The sequence below is a fragment of the Chionomys nivalis genome, chromosome 5 (assembly GCF_950005125.1).
Source record: "Chionomys nivalis chromosome 5, mChiNiv1.1, whole genome shotgun sequence".
In the NCBI taxonomy this organism is placed as follows: domain Eukaryota; kingdom Metazoa; phylum Chordata; class Mammalia; order Rodentia; family Cricetidae; genus Chionomys; species Chionomys nivalis.
In genome coordinates, this window is record NC_080090.1 from 9184785 (window position 1) to 9206686 (window position 21902).

The 21902-nt window shown below is 50.7% G+C and overlaps 1 protein-coding gene across 1 annotated transcript in view; it reads right to left on the minus strand.

The window, feature by feature from the left end:
• Smyd2 (SET and MYND domain containing 2) overlaps window positions 1–21902 on the minus strand; it is a 43582-nt gene that overhangs the window by 19582 nt on the left and 2098 nt on the right. Inside the window, exons 2-5 of the mRNA XM_057770232.1 lie at window positions 11745–11808; window positions 4501–4611; window positions 2404–2464; window positions 650–774 (exon numbers count right to left, since the gene is read on the minus strand). Coding sequence (XP_057626215.1) covers window positions 650–774; window positions 2404–2464; window positions 4501–4611; window positions 11745–11808 — 361 coding nt within the window. The remainder of the gene's footprint in view (window positions 1–649; window positions 775–2403; window positions 2465–4500; window positions 4612–11744; window positions 11809–21902) is intronic.

Genomic DNA, 21902 nt, shown 5'->3' on the forward strand with positions numbered 1-21902 from the left:
GTATGAATGTGTGTCTGTGCATGTATGAGTGTGTACAGTGTGTGTGTATAAATGTGTGTAGTGTGTATCTGTGCTTATGCGTGTATGAGTGTGTGTGTATGTATGTGTATATGTGTGGGTCTGTGCTTGTGCATGTATGTGTCTCTGCATATGTATACATGTGTGTGTCTCTGTGTGTATGCATGTATGTGTGTGTGTATGACTGTGGGGGATATGAAGGTCAGAAGACAACCTTGGGTGTTGTTTCTCAGACAATGTCCACCTTGTTTTATTGTATTTTATTTTTACTTTATGTGTATGAATGTGTTGCCTGTATGTATGTATAATGCACGCCCTGTACCCATGGAGGTCAGAAGAGGTCATAGGATCTCCTAGAACTGGAGTTACAGATAGTTCTGAGCCACCATGTGGGTGCTGGGAACCGAACCAAGTCCTCAGTAAGAGCAGCAAATGCTCTTAACCTCTGAGCTGTCTCTCTATCCCAGCCCACCTGTTTCTTAAGAAAAGGTCTCTCATTGGCCTGGAACTCGATAAGGGAGCTAGGTGGCCTGTGCCACTGAGTCCCAGGTTTGCACCTGTTTCACAGGGCCCAGGACCTTGTCAGGTAGATACTGTCAGCATTTCCACGTGTCTCCATGAGTACCCTCACCTGGGCAAAGAGCACCACGAGGCTGCTGTGGTCGGGGAACTCCAGGTGTCTGGAGTAGAACTGATGGAGAGCAGCGATGTCGCTCTGGATCAGGTCCTTCTTCTCATTGTCCAGCTTGTCCAGATCTGTGAGAAACGATCTGTTACCACAGAAACCCTGGGTCCCTCCTGCTACAAACAGCAGGGTGGTCACCGTCGAGCCCTGGAGAACACATTCCCCATGACGTGGTCTAAATGAAGAACTGTCTCTTCCTCTATCAGTCAAAGGTCATGCAGGCACGAAATTCCACCTGACCATGAGTAGTGAGGTCAGACAGAAGCAACTGTAGATGACATCCAACCTCACTGTCCCTTACTGGGCCCTGGGATCTGGGTCACCGTCAAACAGCTGGACAGCCCTGATTTAATGCCTTTAGGTAAAGCCATCACCAGGGAACTGAGGAAACAGTCCAGTTGGTAAACTGTGTCCCCCAAGGCTGTCTTCTGGCTTCCACATAAACCTGTATATGTGTGCATGAACACCTGCATACGTGCACAGCACATGTGTGCACACACAGACATCAGTTTTTCCAGACTGCAGAGTAGCTAATACCCAAAACACCCAGCATGCCAGGAGCAGAGAGGACCACTGTGTGAGCCCCGACACCCCACGGGCCAGGAGCAGAGAGGACCACTGTGTGAGCCCCGACACCCCGCGGGCCAGGAGCAGGGAGGACCACTGTGTGAGCCCTGACACCCAGCATGACAGGAGCAGGGAGGACCACTGTGTGAGCCCTGACACCCAGCATGACAGGAGCAGGGAGGACCACTGTGTGAGCACTGACACCCAGCATGACAGGAGCAGGGAGGACCACTGTGTGAGCACTGACACCCCACGGGCCAGAAGCAGAGAGAGCCACTGTGTGAGCCCCGACACCCCACGGGCCAGGAGCAGGGAGGACCACTGTGTGAGCCCCGACACCCAGCATGCCAGGAGCAGAGAGAGCCACTGTGTGAGCACTGACACCCCACGGGCCAGGAGCAGGGAAGACCACTGTGTGAGCCCTGACACCCAGCATGACAGGAGCAGGGAGGACCACTGTGTGAGCCCCGACACCCCGCGGGCCAGGAGCAGGGAGGACCACTGTGTGAGCCCTGACACCCAGCATGACAGGAGCAGGGAGGACCACTGTGTGAGCCCTGACACCCAGCATGACAGGAGCAGGGAGGACCACTGTGTGAGCCCTGACACCCAGCATGACAGGAGCAGGGAGGACCACTGTGTGAGCACTGACACCCCACGGGCCAGAAGCAGAGAGAGCCACTGTGTGAGCCCCGACACCCCACGGGCCAGGAGCAGGGAGGACCACTGTGTGAGCCCCGACACCCAGCATGCCAGGAGCAGAGAGAGCCACTGTGTGAGCACTGACACCCCACGGGCCAGGAGCAGGGAAGACCACTGTGTGAGCCCTGACACCCAGCATGACAGGAGCAGGGAGGACCACTGTGTGAGCACTGACACCCCGCGGGCCAGGAGCAGAAAGGACCACTGTGTGAGCCCTGACCTCCCCTGATCAATTCCTAGTCATCTTGTAAACTCAGGGGAGAAACAATGCTAGGAACATATTTCGAAATAAAACACAAGTCAAAATACAACTAACAGTTTTAGAAATCACCATCCTTACTAAGAGAATGAGTTATTTCTGCCTTCAATCCACCTGATGCAAATTCAATCTGCATCTAAAAGAAGAGAGCGTCCAGTAGAGAAACACTTACGGGATTCAAACTCCTTCACGGCCAACAGTTTCTCTGAAGGCGTCCTCTCCGGGTGGATTTTCTAGAAATTGGTGACAAAATCACAGAGAAACATTAGTGCCCGGGCTCAAATGTACCCTTGTTCTGTCCAAGTGAAGACAACACAACCATGTTCAAGGAAGAAGGCCACTCAAGAGTCCACACTAGGCTCTGAGTCTGCCCGACCTCCAGATCCAAAGGGCTTGTTTTAAAAGCATTTAAAAGGGTCCACAGTATCCCTAACGCCCTAATACCCTGCACACACAGTAGGCTCGGAAATGCTCATTACGGAGAAGAACGGGGCCAGAAAACAAGTTTTTAGGGCCCTGACTTAAAAGGACCACGTCTACAGACAAACCATCCTATTTATTACTTCTCCTTCTAAAAAAGAACAAAATGAAAACCCCCATCCATTTCCCACTTTCTTTAAGCATAGGCTAAAATGATCTCAAATCCCGTATTTCAAAAGGAACACGTTGGGTTGTATCTGCAAGCCCAGCCACACTTGAAACGCCTGCTGCCTTTGTTCTAGACGCCCTAAGAGGAGCTAACAATAGCGAAGCCACGAGGCTTTGAGAACATGAATAAACTTGGTGTTGACAGGAGTTCAAAGGCAGAGCTCAGGAGCTGGCCCGAGGCCTGGGCTTTGTAATCTGGCCATTCAATTTGGGGATACAGGTGGTTGGTCTAGCAGGGCGCTCTCACCTCCCTAGTTAACATGTTAAGCTTCCCCTAGGTAGTTGGTCGTCTGTCTCCCCTAATCCTTTGCGAGTTCCTAGAATACAAATGGTCTGTTTTTTTTTTTAATCACCTATTCCTATGGAGATGAAAAGACGGCCAGGTAACTTTCCATTTAATAGTCGATTAGTGGTAATTATAACAAAAATAAAAGGGAACCTCTAAACTCATCCCGGCACGCGGACAGAGCGGACGGGTATAGGGCACACTTCTGTGAGAAGTCATCCTGCCTTGGGGGGTGGGGCACCTCACTCAGGAAAGCATACAGCTCCTTCTGGGTCCTTAAGATGGCACTGACAGAAACCGTGGGAAGGAGTGGGGAAGGCAGGGCTTGATGTGAAGGACTGATTACCCAGACCTCACATTCACAGCCTCCCCCTGTTCCTTTCTTCCACAGACCATTAGTTCACGGAGAACTGACATTTAAGAAGGGGCCGGTGGCCTTCCCAGAAGAAAACCACCCTCATCTCTGAGCCTCACTCTGCAGACAACTCCTGTTCCACTTACTCCAGTCACCTGACCCCAGCTGAGTGCAGTGGAAAGATGACCTCAGAGTTCTAGAATGTTCTACTTCTGTTTACACACCCAGGATCCTAAATTTGATCTGGGGACAAGCACATGCTAACCATTACAATCATATTCATTTTAGGTTAAAATGACAACAGAGAAGCTGGAAGGCGCTGGTAGGGATAAGAAAGTTGGAGGGGGATGAAGTTTAAGCCTTAAAACAAATCTACAGCTCAGAGATCCACACAGACGCAGACAGCCAAACCTCTATCTGCCACAGGCAGGCTGCCTCCCGAGCTCCTCTATGTTTTGGAGAATCACAGAGACAAGCTCCTTATGTCTTCCCACTGACTTCAAAACCTGAACCTTGACAGACAAGGCAGGCAGTTCTCCAGGGCTTGGGAAGGACTGACCACACTCCGACAAACAGTCGGCGGTGATCAAAAGGACACACAAGAAATGGGACAGGACAGCTCCACACGGCACCAGGATTCTCTGGCCCGCCCAGCTCACATGGAGCTCTAGGAATTCCTGGCCGGGTCTGTTCTTCCACGCTACACAGTCATGACCGTGCTTTTCCATGTAAATAAACCCCCCAAGAAGCTCTGAATTGAACGGGTACAGCTATATTCCTCTTCTGGGGGGGGGGGGGGGGCAATGTCCTACGTGCCCGGGGGAAACAGCCAAGATTGCACCTGAGTGTCCTCCCATTACACCCGGATGGGACTGAAGCGGAACTCCAAGGATACTGAGCCACATGCTCAGCCTGGCTCAGCACCCATCTTTCTGACCTTTAACAAATGAATGCAGCTGAACGTTATCACATTTCCCCACCTGTTTGGCCAGGATCCGGGCTGTGAGCCGCACCGTCTCCGAAGGATTCCAGCTCTCCCCAAAAACAACCATGGATGAGCACTCCAGCTTGTGCAGAGGCCAGTCTTCCTTCTGCGCAGGGGCCAAAAAACAAAGCTGTCAGTGTATGGACACATCCTCACACGGAGACGGAGACACACACACACACACACACGATATAGACAAAGGAACACAGTCACACACAGATGGACAGGCACACAGACACAGACATACAGACATAGGCACACAGTCACACAGAGATGGACAGGCACATAGACACAGACACATAGACACACAGACACACAGACATGCACACAGATACAGACACAGGCACACAGTCACACAGAGATGGGCAGACACACAGAGATACATAGACATAGACACACAAGCATATACACATACACAGATACAGACACAGGCACACAGTCACACAGAGATGGGCAGACACACAGAGATACATAGACACAGACACACAAGCATACACACACACACAGATACAGACATAGGCACACAGTCACACAGAGATGGACTGGCACAGACACAGATACACAAACACACACACAGATACAGACATAGGCACACAGTCACACATGGACAGACACACACACATACAGACTAAAGTATGAAGAGAATGCAATAAGATCCTTAGTCTAGGTCACGTAGAACACGCTTCCTTTTGGAAAGCTAGGGAATGTTCACAAACTAGACTCAATAATATATTTTAAAGACAGATACAATCCTTTGACTTTAATTCTAGCTCAGTCAAGGTGTCTTTTGTTGTTGTCTGGGGGATGTTTTTAAGGGTTTCATGCTCAGGCTGACCTGGAATTCACTATGTAGTCTCTGACACTTCCTGCCTCAGCCTCCTGAGTGCTGGGATGACAAGCGGGAGCCATCATGCGTGACAGTTTCCTATTTTCTTCTTTAGCTGGAAGTCTGTGTGGGCTGAGACTGACGGAGGGCAGGGCCCTGGGTGACGGGTCTGTCTGTACTGCTGCTGTATTCCCAGCTCTGGTCTCAAGCAAAGACAAACCGCTGGCAACTCTCTTGGCCATTTTGTACAACTCAGAGTCTGCCATGCACCCAGGGCCCAGCAAAAACATCTACTGGGAATCTAGCGATACAGGTCCTTCAGATTCTCCTATTAGAGCAGCTATATCCCTTCGTATCTTGCCCTGAAGTCTTTCTGCCCCTGGTAGAGGGGTGAAGCCTGCAGTCAACAGTGGAGGAGTGAGAACCCAGCTGCGGAGACGAGAGGGTGGCAGAGGACACAGTGGCGCTTTGAAAATCAAAAAGGAAGTACTTTGGGTGAGAGCAAATGATAGCACAGGAGCTGGTGACAGGCACCAGGGAAGGCCGCTGGAAACTCACCTGTCACCCCAATGTCACTACAGACTGATTTCAAAAGGAAAACAAAAACAACAGCCAGTTTTGTGGAGCTGGTGTGGCAGCTTCTCACAGAACAATCAGAGTCAAGAAAAGCAGCCGTCTTGGTTAGCTTTCATTGTAAACTCGACACATCGGAGTTGGAAACTTTAAATAAAGAATTGCCTTGACCAGACTGATCTGTGACCACATCTGTAAGAGAGTGTCTTGATTGATTATGATGTGGGAGGGCCCAGCCTACTGTGGGAGGCACCATCCCTAGGCAGGTGGGCCTGGGCTATACCTGACCGTGCCAGCAGGCAGCTTTCCTCCAAGGTTTCTGTCTCAGCGCATGCTGTGAGGCCCGCACTGACTGCTGTCCAGGATGTATGACCTTGGAGGACAAGTCAAATCAGTCCTTTCCTCTCCGGGTTCCTTTTTGTCTCGGTTCCTTTCTGACCACAGCAACAGAGAGGGAAGGAACCTCAGCAGTGGCAGAAATAGCTGAGATCTCAGGAGCTGGGGCTGGAGGACAGTGGACTACTGTTGGATGCTTGTGGACTTCTGCGAGCCCAGAACACTCTCCTGCGCACACTGGTCTGTGCCGCTCTGCCCTCTGCTTTTCTCAGCTCAGCAAATATCAAGTCCATTCCTTCAGAAGCCTACAACAAACACCTGAAGTCACCCTGGAACCAACAGGACCTGAGTTTGAGCCCCCAGACCCTTATAAAAAAGCTGAGTGAGGTAGGGTGCTTGTAATTTCAGTACCGGGGAGGCAGAGACAGGAGGATCCCTGGGGACTCATTGGCCGGACTGCCCCGCCTAACCGCCTAGCCCCAGGCCACTGAGACCTTACCTCAGAAACCCATGGTGGGCAACTTCTCAAGAATTGCACCCAAAGGTGACTCTGAGTCCACCACACACACACACACACACACACACACACACACACACACACACACACACACCTCCAGACATGGGGAGCAGGGTGCAGACTCATCTCTCTGCCACCAGGGCCAGTCAGCCAGTCAGCTGTACCAAGATTACTACCACATTCCTTTAGCTGCAGGCTTCCTTTTTCCCTTTGCCTCCGGAACACTGAGTGTGGGAGAAGGGCACCCTTAAATAGAACCGGGGTCTCAGCTCAGAACCCTTGAGGTCTTCTCAGCTTGCACAAAAGGCCAACTCCTCAGCACAACATGCAAGGCCGTGAGGACAGGAGTTGTCCCGGCCTGGCTGGCACACTCTCGGTTGCCATAGCATCATCCTTCTCGTTCCCTCTCAAGGCCCGGGCCCCTGCAGCATTTGCTGTCTAGCTCTAGCTCCCAGACTGTCACATGGCTCCCTGGCTGTCCCTGGTCTCCACACCTCTGTTCCTCCATGGTCGCCTTCTCAAGCCACCTGCCCCAAACAGTCCTTTCCTCTCTCTCCCACCCCTCGAGTTCTGCTTCTCAGTTCTCATGACTCCCTGCATATGGCATGATTACCCCCGTTAGAGTAAAGGAATCTTCTCTGCTTTGTTCACAAGTGGGACCCCAGGTCCTATACCCAAGTCCGGTATTCATAAGGCATTCAGGAGGTGATTGCCCCCCACCTCCGGTCCCTCTCCTCCACCAAACCCCAAAGGAAAGACACGAAATCCATCCCCATGATTTACTGCAGCACCTGACACATCCTCGGGGCTCAAGTTCTGTGCCAAGATGCTCGGTGGAGTTAAGTAACACCGTGCCCAATATAACTGAGAACGGGGAGAAGAAAAGATAAGATATGCCCTCGGGAGCACAGGAGCTGTTTTTAGCTGGAGTCTAAACCACAGGGTACAAGGATGAGGCAGACGAGGGAATGGGTCCAGCAGACTCCTCCCTAGCCTGGGCAGCCACAGGGTAGAGAGGAAGGGACGAGGAAGGACAAGCAACACCAGCAGGTAGGACCGAGGGACAAAGGCCCCCTGGAACTCCAGGAACTTGAAAAAGAGCCTGGCTTAAGACAGGATCTCCAGCCAGGCCTTGTGGTATTTAATGCCAGCACTAGGGAGGTAGAGGCAGGTGGTCTCTGAGTTCCAGGCCAGCCTGGTCTACACAGCAAAAGCCTGTCTTGAAAATCCCAGGGTCTCTACACTTGGTTTCCTCGAGTGTGAGCAGGGTTTGGTGTCCCCCAGGCATAAACTCCCATGAGAAAGAAGAGAAACACTGTTTATCAAAATTATTCAATTGTATCGATACAGCATATTTCTTCAAATAATTCATTTAAAATTAATGTTCATGTAAATAATATCTCACACTGACTTTTATGATGGGTCTCTCCCAAGAGGTCCTGGAGCAGGATGGCCACCGGTCTGGACTCCAGAGACCCCCATTCGGACTGTGCTCTGTAGCAGCTCTGGAGGTCACGCAGCTCTTGATCCCTGAGCCCCTGTCCGGGAGGCTGTGAATAACATGATCCTCCCTTACTTAGCAGGTCTGCAGCTCTGCGTCTGTGATTTCACACCTTCCAACGGTGGTGATTGACGAGGCTCGGAGCCTGGGGTGCACGGAGGCCCTTCAAACTGGACAGTCAGCATTCACTTACACAGACCAGGAACTTCATAGGTGATCCTGGGCTCCAGCATATGAGAAGCAAGAGACCTGGCCTGTGGCCACTCTTAATTAGTGTTAGTAATTAAGCCAGCCTTGCTGCTGACACCAGAAGCAGGGGAGGGGACAGAGTGTTTGACTTCAAGTAGTTTGTGACCATGTTAGAACAGGAAGTACAATCGAGGAGACAGGAAATGCAGAAGTCACAACAATGATGTACTTTAGAATCAAGTTTGGTTCATTTGAGATTCTTTCTGGAAGGTGATGCAGGAGACGCGGATTAAGGGAAGATGACAGGTATGTACTCCAATGGCACTGTTCATTTTTAATTGAAAAATTAGGGCCTGAAGAGATGGGTAGGTGTTAAAAATACAGACTGCTCTTCCAAAGGTCCTGGGTTCAGTTCCTAGCACCCACATGGAGGCTCGCTCAGTGTGTAACCAGTTTTGGAGGATCTGACACCCACTTCTGACCTTCATGGATGCCAGGCACTAACATGGGACACAGACATACTCGCGGGCAAAATACCCATACACATCTGAAAAGTTAAAAATTTTGAAAAGGAGAACTCGAATCTGGTAGACGTATCAGCTAGTTTTGAGCATTTTGTTTGCTTCCCGTTTTTATTTTAAGAAACGGAGTCTCATGTAGCCCAGGTTGGTCTAAAACTCCTACAATGCCAAGGCTGGCCTTGAACTCTCGCCTCCCCTCCCAAGTGCTAAGAGAACAGGTGAATGACTGTTCAATCAACTCAACTCGATTCTCATGGTGCTGGGGATCAAACCCAGACCCTTGTGCGTGTGCAGCAAGAACCCTGCCAACTGAGCTACATCCCCATAAGCTCTGCTTGCAGCCTTTACTGAGAGCACTCTCTTCTATCAGAGGTATCTGATTGTGAGTGCGGAACTGTGTCGCGGGGCACACGCACTGTGAGTGAGGGAAAAGGAGAGGTGATTATGACATTGAGTGTTCTGTTGAGCAAATGAGTCTGTCTTCTTGGATAAGGTATCCAGATTTTTGCCGCGAAGCACCCTTTTCTTTCTCTGACGCATAGGGTTTCCACTATTCCAATAGTCTGCTCAAAATGCATGCAGTCTATCTGCCTCATGCAGATGAGACTTAACAGGCAAAACAGCCAGAACATGCCATAGGGCTCAGAACATGCCACAGGGCTTTTGCTCTGCCCCCATGACTGCCAGGAGGAAGAGTGGGAAGAATCAGAGGAACCGTGGCAGCACTGAGCAACTACGACAGAGGGTCATGGGGCGGATTCTGCACTCCCCACCGAGAAGAGATGTACTGAACTCCCATCCACAGGCCATTCTTCCTAGTGGTGATGGTGGACGGAAAGCAGAGTGCTGACCACAGCACATGCGGCTCAGGGCTGGGTAGGAGACCACAGTGAGCTCACAGCACTGTACCCAGGACGCTGGGCCATGCATGGCCTCCCCAACAAAGGCAGGGTCCTATCAGCACAGGGTCAGACACTTCCTGAGCTTCAGCCCGGCACTGCCCTCTGTGCCTAGGCACCTATTCCCCCTAACTCCTCCGGCCATTCTGGTACAATACACTGCTCTGTAGTCATTTAGTTCTTCATTACCAGAGCCTGAAAACCCTCTGTGGCCATGAGCCTGTTTCTTCAGGAAACAGACAAAAAAAGAAAGGAAAAAAAAAAACAGAAAGAAAAAGAAACTTCGGTTAAATCTAGCCTGCCACCTTTAGAAATAAGAGGCTCCAGGAGCCACATCGCAGGTGCCACCTACAAGGATACTTGGTCACGTGACACCTAGTTGAAACACAGAAATCGCAGCTGCAGAGGCTGTCCCCAAGCACCTTGTCCTCAGACTGAGGGACCAGGAGGCTCCACTGGGGCTATCAGAGCTTAGCACCTCTGAACAGTCTTAGGGCTCTTTCCCCCACGCACCAGGGCTCCTCCCCACCACCGCACTATGACACAGCCACCCTCCAGCTGGCCATCGGGGACTGAGCAAACTCTCAGGGAGAGCAATCATTCTGGCACAGATGTTAATCAGTGTGAGACCGCCACAACCGAGCTGCAAACCAGGAAGACCAGAGCATCAGGCACCACAGGGACACCTCAAAACCCCAACACGGGTCAGGATGGTTTGGTGAGATACTGCCACCTTCTGAGACCTATGCAAATACACTTTTGTCGGTGTGCCCAAGGGTTGTGGGGGCAAAGCAGCATGCCACACATTCTGAGATTCTCTACTGCTGAACTGTGCTCAATGTCTCAGGAGTGTGACTCCCCTTATACTGACCAGACGGCAGCCATATTCCTAGGCTAGAAAGATGAGCCTCTTGCTTTAGCCTCTACACAGCCAAGCTTCTATCCCATTGGAATTACCGAAAATCTGCCTTGCCGTGGAGTCTGGTATCATTTATAACAATGCACACACTTGCCCAGGGCATCGTGTGCTCTCCTTCCTGCTCTCCACTGCAGGCACTGTGACCTCACTTGAAGAAAGTGTCACTCGGGGACGTCCTGTGACGAGCCAGGCTCCGAGAGCTTATTACTGGGAACTTCGGACCTGCCGCTTGGCCATGCCTTCTTTCTTGCTCTTTCATCTGGACTATAAACCACTCCTAGGCTTGAGCTACTTTCTCTAGACATGTCTGTCTCACATGTAAACACACAGTCCCTTGAGTGTCCACACGCCACAGCAATCTAAGCACCGTGCCCACAAGAGGTCAGAGCATCTAGAGATAATGCTGGCCCCCCAAACTGGACCAAAGCTCACTTATATGTTTGCTGTCACTCAGGCTGGCCTCACCTTCCGGGTCCCCAATCCAGGCTGCTTTAAAGGCACGAGGGCACGAGCTCTGTTGCGCAGTCATGACCCTCTCTGCTCTGCCGCGCTTGCGGCTGACCCTGGCTGCCATTAGGCTGGGTCCTAACAGCCCACGTGTGAGGAGTCCCGCTGCTATATGAATCCTAAAATCAGAGACCCAGGACAACCAGAGCGCAGGCCACGAAGGCAGCTTCCTACTTCTCAGTTCTCCACATCTCCCAAAATTAGCTGATGACGTCCTTGGTGTGAACTGTCACCCTTGGTGTGATCCCCAGCTAACCCGGCAGTCTCCTGGTGTCTTTCCCACCTCTTCCACGTCACACTTCTGCCTGACACAGGGCTGGTCACTTCTGGGAGGTGCATGCACACACTCCGCATGAGTGGGGAGCTGTGGGGCAGGATGCTAATGACGAAGAGGACACCCAAGTCCCAACCTCTGGAGAAGAGGCCTCCCTCCAGCTAAGCCCACACCTACCTGACATTCTGCATCACAATAAAACGCCTGCTTGCAACGTCCGCATTTCGACAGTCCTTCTTTCCTGGAAAACAGAAAAGGGCATCATAGCAGTGAGAGGAGAGACACAGAGGACACATGGTCATACAGTCACAGGCGCCATCTGTTGCAGCCAAGGCTCACCTTTCCCAAGAAGGTTCACACCACGATTAGCCCGAGGAACAGTAGTGAAGAGAACACATACCAACGCTCACCAAGGCGGCCAAAGAGATCAAGGACACACACTCCAGGTCAGTGACTACAGCCCAGGCCCTAACCCCAGCATCGCCTGTACCATTGCAATCAGTAGGCTGCGGATGCCAGACTCTCACTGGTCCTGGTTTTCTGGTGTTTACTAAGCATCTTCAGAAATCAATGAACTCGCATTGTTACAGCCCGTGAAGGGGTGATAGCGGTCATAGCCTATGAAGGGTTATGGGGACACAGTGCAGAGTTGGCAGCACCTGGTGAGAAACACTTTGCTTAGAGCACAGGGAACACAGGAGCAGAACACAAAGATAAGCCCAAAGCTACGCACAAAAAGTAATGCATGCAGCAAACTGGGATCCGTTCTTGAATGTGGTGTCACGGCATGCGGCTGGCTGGTACGCACATGCACCATGCACAGGTAGCATTCACGGCCCTGCTGTCTCTTCTATATTCTGTCCATGTGGCCTGTTCATTGCACGTGATTTTCCTGTTTCTGTCACAGGATAAGGATGTGCTACTCTGTGTGTGTGTGTGTGTGTGTGTGTATCTATATGTGAGGAGCTATTCTGTGTGTGTATGTGTGTATGTGTAGCTATGTGTGAGGCACTACTGTGCGTGTGTGTGTATCTATATGTGAGGAGCTATTCTCTCTGTGTGTGTGTGTGTGTGTGTGTAGCTATGTGTGAGGCACTACTGTGCATATGCATGCATGTGTGGGTTGAACAGCCTCTGCCTACAAAATGAGTCAGAACAAAAATTGTACAAACCATTGCCAAACTGTCACCAGGGAGAGGCTGATGCAAGGGCATTCCTGCTGCTAGGGGGTGGGTATCTACTGTTGCAGTGTCTGCCATCCCTCCTGCTGGGATCCATTACTGCAGTGGCTGCCATCCCTCTTGCTGGGGTCACTGCTGCAGTGTCTGTCATCCCTCCTGCTGGGGTCATTACTGCAGTGGCTGGCATTCCTCCTGCTGGGGTCACTACTGCAGTGTCTGCCATCCCTCCTGCTGGGGTCACTACTGCAGTGTCTGCCATCCCTCCTGCTGGGGTCCATTACTGCAGTGTCTTCCATCCCTCCTGCTGGGGTCATTACTGCAGTGGCTGGCATCCCTGCTGCTGGGGTCATTACTGCAGTGGCTGGCATCCCTGCTGCTGGGGTCATTACTGCAGTGGCTGGCATCCCTCCTGCTGGGGTCACTGCTGCAGTGGCTGGCATCCCTGCTGCTGGGGTCACTGCTGCAGTGGCTGGCATCCCTCCTCCAATCATCTCCCACCCCAGAAGAGCTGGCACCGGCAGAGAGGCTTACAGTTCCTCAGAGAGATTGCTCATCTTAATGCTGAAACATCTCCCTGCGTCTCGCTGGTCCAGGCACCATATCCCCCTGATGGAGAAGGTGACCCAGGAACATCGCAGAGAACTAAGCTTGACTACTACAGTTTGCAAGGCCGTGCTGACTCCAGGGACCCACTGGAAGTCACGCAGGAGGAAAACATTCTTGACGCTGGGTCAACACAAACACACCAAGTTCACAAGCTTCAGTGCTTCAGAAAGGAACTCACTGAATCAGAGGAGTGAATTCTCTGGCTTGAACCACACACGGGCCCCTCTGAAGGCCCCAGACTCGGACTCCATGTTTGGTGACAGAGAAGAGTGGACAAGCCCTGCCCTAGGTCGATTCTCTGCTGCTGGGATTTGTGAGAACGTAGGGTTTGTCTGGCCAGGGCAGGAACTCAAGGTCAAGGACTAGATGCAGGATTTGAAGCAGAGACCACGGACACTGCCTATGGTTCCCTTTCGTGCCATACTCCAGGACCACCGGCCCGGGGATGGCACTGCCTGGTGGGCTGCACCCTCCATCAGTGAAGGATATGTCCCCGCAGACTGCCTACAGTACAATCTGATGGAGGCAGTTCCTGTATTGAGATTCCCTTTCCTCAGGCATGTCTAGGTTGGTGTCCAGTTGACAAAAACAAACTTTGACACACATGGAAGAACAAACAGTCATGGCTGAGCCTGAACCCAAAACTGAGTTAGAACCTGCACCATGGTGGCAGGTGCAGGTGCATGGGAGAAACAGACAGACCAGAGGTGAGCCTGTGAGGTCCTGAGGATGACTGACAGGAGTCTTCGCAGGGACTCTCTTCTCCACAGGAGCAGGCAAACATTGACATAAGACTCATCTGAAGAGCACACAGAGCTAAAACTTGACTTGCAAAGTAACCTGTTCTGAAAAACCCAGAGGCGCAGGGGAAGATGTGCCAAATGAAAACCAGAAAGTCTGAATGTCCTCAGCAAAGGAGGCCAGCTCTATGCGCGGTCATTAATTACCTCTCAAGGCCCTCAGCCCTGGCCCTGACTGCAGGGGACGCACCAGTTCTGTGACTGTCTGTGCGGGGTGAATTTTATAAATACTTTCCTAGGGGAGGCAGACACCTGCCACAGCCGTACGTGTGGAGGTCAAAGGACAACTCACAGGCGCTGGCTCTCCTTCCACTGTGCGGGTCCCAAAGAGAGATCTCAGGTCATGAGATCTGGCAGTAAGTTTTTACCTGCTGAGCCACCTCCATCTCCTTTTTTAAAGATAGGATCTCACAGAGCCAGACTGGCCTCCAACTGGCAAGGAACTGAGGATGACCTTGAACTTCTGACCCTCCCACCTCTACCTCTCAAGTACTGGGATTACAAGTTCAGCCCCAGTTTATCCAGCACTGAAGATTGGACCCACGGCTTCAGGCACAGTAGGCTCATTCTTCACCTGCAGCACCAACCTGAGTTCACACAGCCGACTGAGGGGCTCACTGGTTCGGAGTCTGTTGGAATGGCACTGAAAAGAACTCTGTGACCTGTGCAGCGTTTCTTAGGGATAAACAGCACCCACGGCGGAACAGAGATCAGGCGTTTACCTGTCCGGTTGACAAACGTTGGCCCTGTGTTTTCCAACTACAACAGAAAGAACTCTAGAAGCTGGTGAAGCTTCCAGAAAGAAAATCTGAGCCTTCTTCCCAGGCTCTGCTTCTCTAATGCATGGGGGATGAGTCCAAGCCTTTCTTTCCCCACTCAGTTGCAGTCCCTTGTCTTCTCTCGGGGCCTGGCAGGCTGAGGGATGGCGGCTGTAGATCATAAGCAGTTAATACTTCCTGAATTTAGTTTCCGCCACTATAACACACTCATATATAGTTCGTACCTCAAAAGTTCACTATGAAAATTAAACGTGCAAAGTTTTTAGTACCCTGTTTAGAACATGGTAAATATTCAATAAATGCTGAGCATTGTGTTATTAGCCTAGTTTGTGCTTTTATGTATTTTTTTATAGTAATATCAACTACAGTAATACCTTCAGCACACCCACTCAGACTCACAGTTATAGGACCGATGTTTTTGAAGCCTTTGTTTTACGGGCAAACAGATAACTTGCTGTGAACAGGAAGGCCCTTTGAACTTAAAGAAGAAATGACTATCTACATAGGGGAAACGAAATGCCATAGGAAATGCAAGTATTTGATTATGAGCGATGGGAACAGAGCGCGGAAGACTCCTGTCGTTGTCTACGGGAGGAGACACACAGTGGTTTTCTCCTGCTTTTAAAAGTCAAGAGCCACGGAGATCAACAAGTTAGGCATGCGATTAATGAGCCCGGCTAGTTAGCCGGTGGCCGTAGGTGCTGTTGGTCCACATGAAAAGGATCCGATTCCAGCCACTATCGACTTTCTGTGCTAAAACGGATGCTTACCGGGTTTGACCATGAAAGGGATTGACAGTGGCGTACAGAGGGCTTGCAATAACAATTACTTTTAACTAACGGTGACAAGTCTGCTCCGCCTAACCGAGGCAGCCCGGACAAATGAAAAAGAGAAAAGGCAAAAGCCCAGCAGTGAGGCCCAACTTCCCCAGAGGCTGAAATAAGACAATCAGAACCAAAGTTAGCTTCCCTCCCGGCGAGGGTGCTCAACTAGCAAGGCCTGTGGTCGGGTTGGCGAGGAACAAAGATGGGAGGACGGTGGCACTGCCCTATTATAACCCTGGTCAGGGGACCAGGACAGCACTCAGGCTGCAGGTTTTTGTGCGACAGTGAAAGATATTCTCCACATCACATATTAACGCGAGGCACAGGTGAATCAGGACCCACGCACAGTGGGGGGCTTCTTCCCAGAGAGGATGAGCCTTCCCCTCGCTCCAGCTTTGTTCTGAGGCTTGTTAAAAGTCTGGCCGCTCCACTGGGGGAGCCAGAAAAAATTTAGGGCACAAGGCACCAACTATTATCCTAAGTTTTCCAAACTGCTGGAACGGAAGCGTGCTGTGCCGGGTGGAAGGCAGGCTGCCCCCAGGAGCCTTAAGAGTTCCTTAGGCTTTCCGGAACCTCAACTCGGGCCAAATCAGGGCTCACGGCTACCATGCTGAGAAGAATTTGAGGATTATCCAGTTCACGATGTAGAATTGGAGATTTCATTAAAGTTATTTAGATCTGGGCTTAAGCATGAGGAATAAGAGAAAGGTGTTCAGAAGAGAGCGAGACAGACACAGCTCAGAGTGGGAGTAGAAGCGTCTTAAAGAAGTGTGCCAAAGGCTGGATGTCCCCAAGTGTGGGTACGGGGCGCCTCATGCAGAAGACAGGATGTCCCTAAGTGTAGGTACGGGGCGCCTCGTGCAGAAGACAGGATGTCCCTAAGTGTGGGTACGGGGCGCCTCGTGCAGAAGGCAGGATGTCCCTAAGTGTGGGTACGGGTATCTCGAGGGAGAACGAGCAGCTAGCTGTCTTAGCTTTTGCCACACACAACATCTGGGCCCTCAAGTTACAACCCCAAAGGCTGCTTAGAGCCCATCTCTCTCCTTTTACCCCTTTTGTAATGAGATAAACGACGCACTCTGGGGATACCTTGGGTGGAAGCATAGTCTGATATTATGAGAAGGTGAAGCTAACAGGACTCTAGGGTTGCACAAGGAGTCCTTTCTCTGTAAACAGATTTCTCCTGGGAGGCCCAGAAAATTGCAGGTTTACCGCTGAGAAGGTAGAGAGGTCTTCTGTGATCATCCGGCTGGAAAGGACCCACTCCCACAAGCTGTCCTCTGACTCACAATCTCTGTCTCTCTACAAATTAAAAAAAATCCTCTAGAAAGAACTGTACTGTCTTTTATATCCTTTGAGGCGAGGGTTTGTGGGGGCCAGCCATGTCAATCTAAGTCTGGGCAGGTCACCCAAAGGAAGTTCTTTACTTCCAACCATTATCATCTGAGACTCTGGCCATAGATGAATTTAAATATGAGGCCCAAGACTCAGTAGTTTACCCTGAAGCAATACCTGGTAGCAGGAAAACACCACAAGCTGAGATTACTCGACCCCCCCCACCCAAAAGCAGACCTATCAAAGGAAATGCCTGCCATTCCAACCGCTGTAGATAGGACCACCTGCCAGTGCACCTCACAGGACAGCCCTAGAAAAATGTCAGCCAATCAGAGGTCCTGAACCTCAGAGACCCCCTCACCGCCACCTTTACTACTATAAAGACCCAATTCTAATTGAGCTTGGGGCTCTCTGGTTATGCCAATACGCTGGACATGCAGAGACTGAGTTTGCAAACTTGATTAAAATAAAAGCTCTTTGCTTTTACATATGGGACTCGGTCTCCTTTGTTGGCTTCTGTGAGAACCCTGTGGATTTGGGCATAACAGGTTGTGCTGTGTATTGACACCATAGCAGATATTACTGGAATACAAGGGATCTGGGGTTCTTTCCGGTCTTTTCTAGGGATGTAAAACCCAGCGAGTGCTTTGGAGACACAAATTCTTTAACAGATGGTAAAAAAGAGTTATAGTTTACACTCTCCAGAATGCAGGGGCTCATAACTGAAGTCCCTGGCCTCTGAGGCTGGAAGGACAGCTGAGGCTGTCACTGCAAACAGCAGCAACCACGCCCTGCAGATTGGTGAAGCGACAGGCAAGGCTGTCCAGGCTCGCAGGAAGGACTCCTACAGGAATGTCACCACAGGAGCTAGCAGCAGAGTAGGAGCCAGAGCCCACATCTGTGAAAGGTTCTTTACAGCCACAAGTGCATCGGGTGTTGTGTGTGTGCATGTGTGCATACGTGTGTGCTTGGACGCGCACAAGCGTGAGGGTGCCCAAAGAGGCCAGAAGGCGTCAGATTCCTGGAGCTGGAGTTACAGGCAGTTGTGAGTTACCTAACGTGGGTGCTGGGATCTGAACTCGAGTCTTCTGGAAGAGCCAAAAGCACTCTTAACCACTGAGGCATCCCTCCAGCTCCAGAACTTTCCATGTTTGTCACAGATTTTAACAACTTCTGCCAAGTGCTAGGGTATAAAATCCTTTTCACTTGTACCTTGGGACTGGCTTGTATGCCTTGGTGTGAGATGCAGTTCTCCTGAGAGCATCCCTCCCTCTCCTTGACAGCTACTCCTGCCCTCTGGGTACCAATGAAGGGAATCAGAACCTACTAGCTAACACTCAAGAGCCCTTGTTATTACCGTAAGCCCTCAATTTGGTCTGGAGATACTGTGAACTTGCCCCAGATAAGCCCTTAGGATTTTCAGATGCACTGTGCTGCAGAAGTGCTCACCCAGCAAGCTTGAGCAGCAAAAGCAAGCTGCCCTTCGCCCCGGAGAGTCACCGGGTTTCTGCTCATACACTGGCCCGAGGACTGGAGCACTATTTTTAAATTTCTGATTGAAGATTCGAGGAGACACAGCTGTATCCTCAGCACAAGTGTGCTTTGGAACGTTCCTAGAACCTTCAAGCCGCCCCTCACCCCCCGTATTATTTTCCTGCTAAAATGCATATTCCATATTACGGTTCAGAGCAGTCTCCAAGAGATGGGGTTTCTTTCTGTTCTATTGTGTCCCGGTAAACGCCTTTGCAATTGAATAGGCGGCCTCTGAGGGTGGCAGGCAGGGAGCCAGCAGAAGTGACCCAAAGTGAGGTGAGGGGCTTTGTGACAACTCAGAGACTAATGAGGCCAGGGTCGGGGGTTCAATCCTGAAAAGGCAGGTACTTCAGTCAATTCCCCTGCCTGAGAACTGCACCCCTAAACTAGTGCGGCAGGTTTTCTCAGAATCCACAGATGTGAGGGCTGCAGATGTGGGTGGGAAAGGCACCTGTGCAATGCTTCCCAAGACAAGCTTATGTGAGGGAACAGGGACCTGGGCATGGTGGCCTCCCACCAGCCCCAGACCTCAGGCCTGGCTGGCTCCCCCAGGAAAGTGACGGCAAAATTCAGCCAGGCACAAGCTGGGTGCCCGGTTCCAGGTCTGGTTAGTTCAGGGGACGATCAGGACACACACACCAGTTCAAAGAGCTGGCCAGAGCCAGAGGGGGCTGGCTTTACAAAGCAGGGAATGGGCTTTTAAAACCCTGGAGCGGCCTTGTGCCTCAGATGAAAGAGACCTGGACCAGGGCTGTGGTCACCTCCATGCAGAATCCATCCTAGGTGCTTGGGGAGGCAGGAAGAAAGTCGGTCCAAAAGAGTGATTATTTCTCCTTTTAATAGTAACAGGAGGCCGGGCGATGGTGGTGCACGCCTTTAATCCCAGCACTCGGGAGGCAGAGGCAGGAGGATCTCTGTGAGTTCGAGACCAGCCTGGTCTATAGAGCTAGTTCCAGGACAGGCTCCAAAGCCACAGAGAAACCCTGTCTCGAAAAACCAAAAAAAAAAAAAAAAAAAAAAAAAAAAATAGTAACAGGAAGGGATGATTAGCCCCAGCACAAAGGAGAGATTCTAAAATGCTGAAACATAGTAGACACTTTCTTGGGCATTTGCCCCCTACTTTGAGCCCTAAAACAGAGTTAGTTCTCACCAATCCTGAGTTTTTCTGAAGGCCAGATTTAAGCTGCAGCCCTGACTCTAAGAGCAATTTCTAGAAGAATCACGGTGGAGAGAGGAAATGGGAGTCCTGATGGCCTGATTAGGTGGAAGATTCTGTTTTCTCTCATTCCTCTTAAATATTGGCTTAATCTCATGCTAAAAGAATAAGGTGTCTGAGCACTCTGGAGCTGTAAGCTACTTTCTGAAGGAGCCCTGTCTATGTGGGTGTAGTGCTGACAACACTGGGTTTGGAGGAAACAGTGAAAACTCGCCCCAGAGACCATGATCACTCCGAGTACTCAGGAGAAAGGTTGGTTTTAGTTCTAGAACAGTGAACAGAATTCGTACCACATCCCAGGGTCCCTCTAACGTTGCAAAGCGCATCCCTTGCATTATCTTATAATGTAATGCATGACAGTCAAGGGACTCGGAAACCTTGAGCGGCCCAGCTCCTCGCACAACAAAACCAGGTCCTCAGTCTGCCGGGTAGTGGGTACCTGACTGTCACTGTCACCTTCCACTAGGTCAGCAGGACAGGTATTTAAAGGCTAAGTTTACAGGCAGAAGAACACAGTGGCTCAGATAAGCACCCCCTGCCCACAGACAGCAGCCAGGGAAGAGAGACAGCCAGAATTCAAACCCATTCTCTCTAGAGTCAAGACCCTGCTTGGCTAGCTCTAAAAACAAGGGCAGTGGTGAGCGAGAACTCCTCACCTGACAAACAGATGGACAACTCCTGACCCCACCCCGTGCTGGGGCTCTGCACATACATACAAGCCCTGAGCAGTCCCCACGGGGCTGAATTCTCAGCCTTCTTCCTGCTAGCCTTGAGCTTGCTTGTAACTGACATTCTTCTGCCTTGGCCTCCCAAGCAGCTGGGATCCCAGGCCCGGGTCACACACCATCCATCTGTATTCCTGAGTGTCACTTTTAGAGGACATCTTTTGTCAGTGTGTTTTCCTCTGACTACTTATTCAATAAACACGGACTTCACAGACGAGGTCAAATCCTCATTAGTGAATACGCGCAATTTCCCATCTAGAAACCGTGATGACTTTAGACCGTCTAAAGTCACACTTCCTCATGTTCTCAGAATGTTTTGCATAGACAGCGTCAGAACAGCATGGGGCACCATACCATCCTCCAATGCCACAGTTCGAGGCAGGATCCAGTTCAGAGAACAGCACCAGGGTTTCACAGTTTCACAATAAAATCAAATCTACTAAAGCCTGTTCTGCCAGGTTAGGCAATGGTAGAAGGAAGATGGACACTGCCAGGAAAAAAACCTGGGACCAGGAGGGCAAAAGTAACTACTCAGGACAGGACATTTTCATCACCTCAGTTCTTGAAGTAGGCCATCTTTGTGAGTCAGATGAAGTATGTGCAACTCTACAGCAAGGGCCAAGAGGGCCTTCGGGCTCTCCCACAGGCTCAGAACAGACACCGTCCTTGTCACATGGTGTCCCAGGAGCAAGAGAACAAAGATCAAGAGAGAGACCTCTGTCTCCAGAGACCAAATGAATATTCTAGTATATCCTAGTACATATAGGTAGTCAACACCTGACTGCAGCTGCGCCTTTCCTTCTGAAGTCAATTAAATCAAGAGTCAGAAGGTACATACATACACGTGTGTATGCATGTCTCCTTTAAGAGCCTGGTGGAAAGTTAACTAGTGACCAAAGCACGTACACAAACACAGAGCTGTGTGCATGCATGTGTGTGTGTGTATGTGTGCATGCGTGAGTGCATGTGTGTGCATGCATGAGTGCATGCGTGCGTGCATGTGTGTGCATGTGTGTAAGAGGGATGGCTTTCGCCTGGAAGTTTTTATGTTTTTAGGAGTTGCCTCCCAGAAGCTGAGGCAAGATCTGGTTCTTCCTAATGTCACCTACCAAGCTGAGAAAACAGCGATACTAATTTAAAACTCTCAAGAGAAAAAAAAATCCCCCCCCACCATACTAAGAATCCAATTTTGTAGAGAGCAAAAAGAAAAACAAATATGACTATTTCTTGGTCATACTCACTCCTGAAGAAATGATGCTTTTCCTGCAAGTGAGCTCAATTCTACGGTCGAGGTGGCTCACTGAACTGCAGCAACTAGACTCCAGCTCAAGGACGG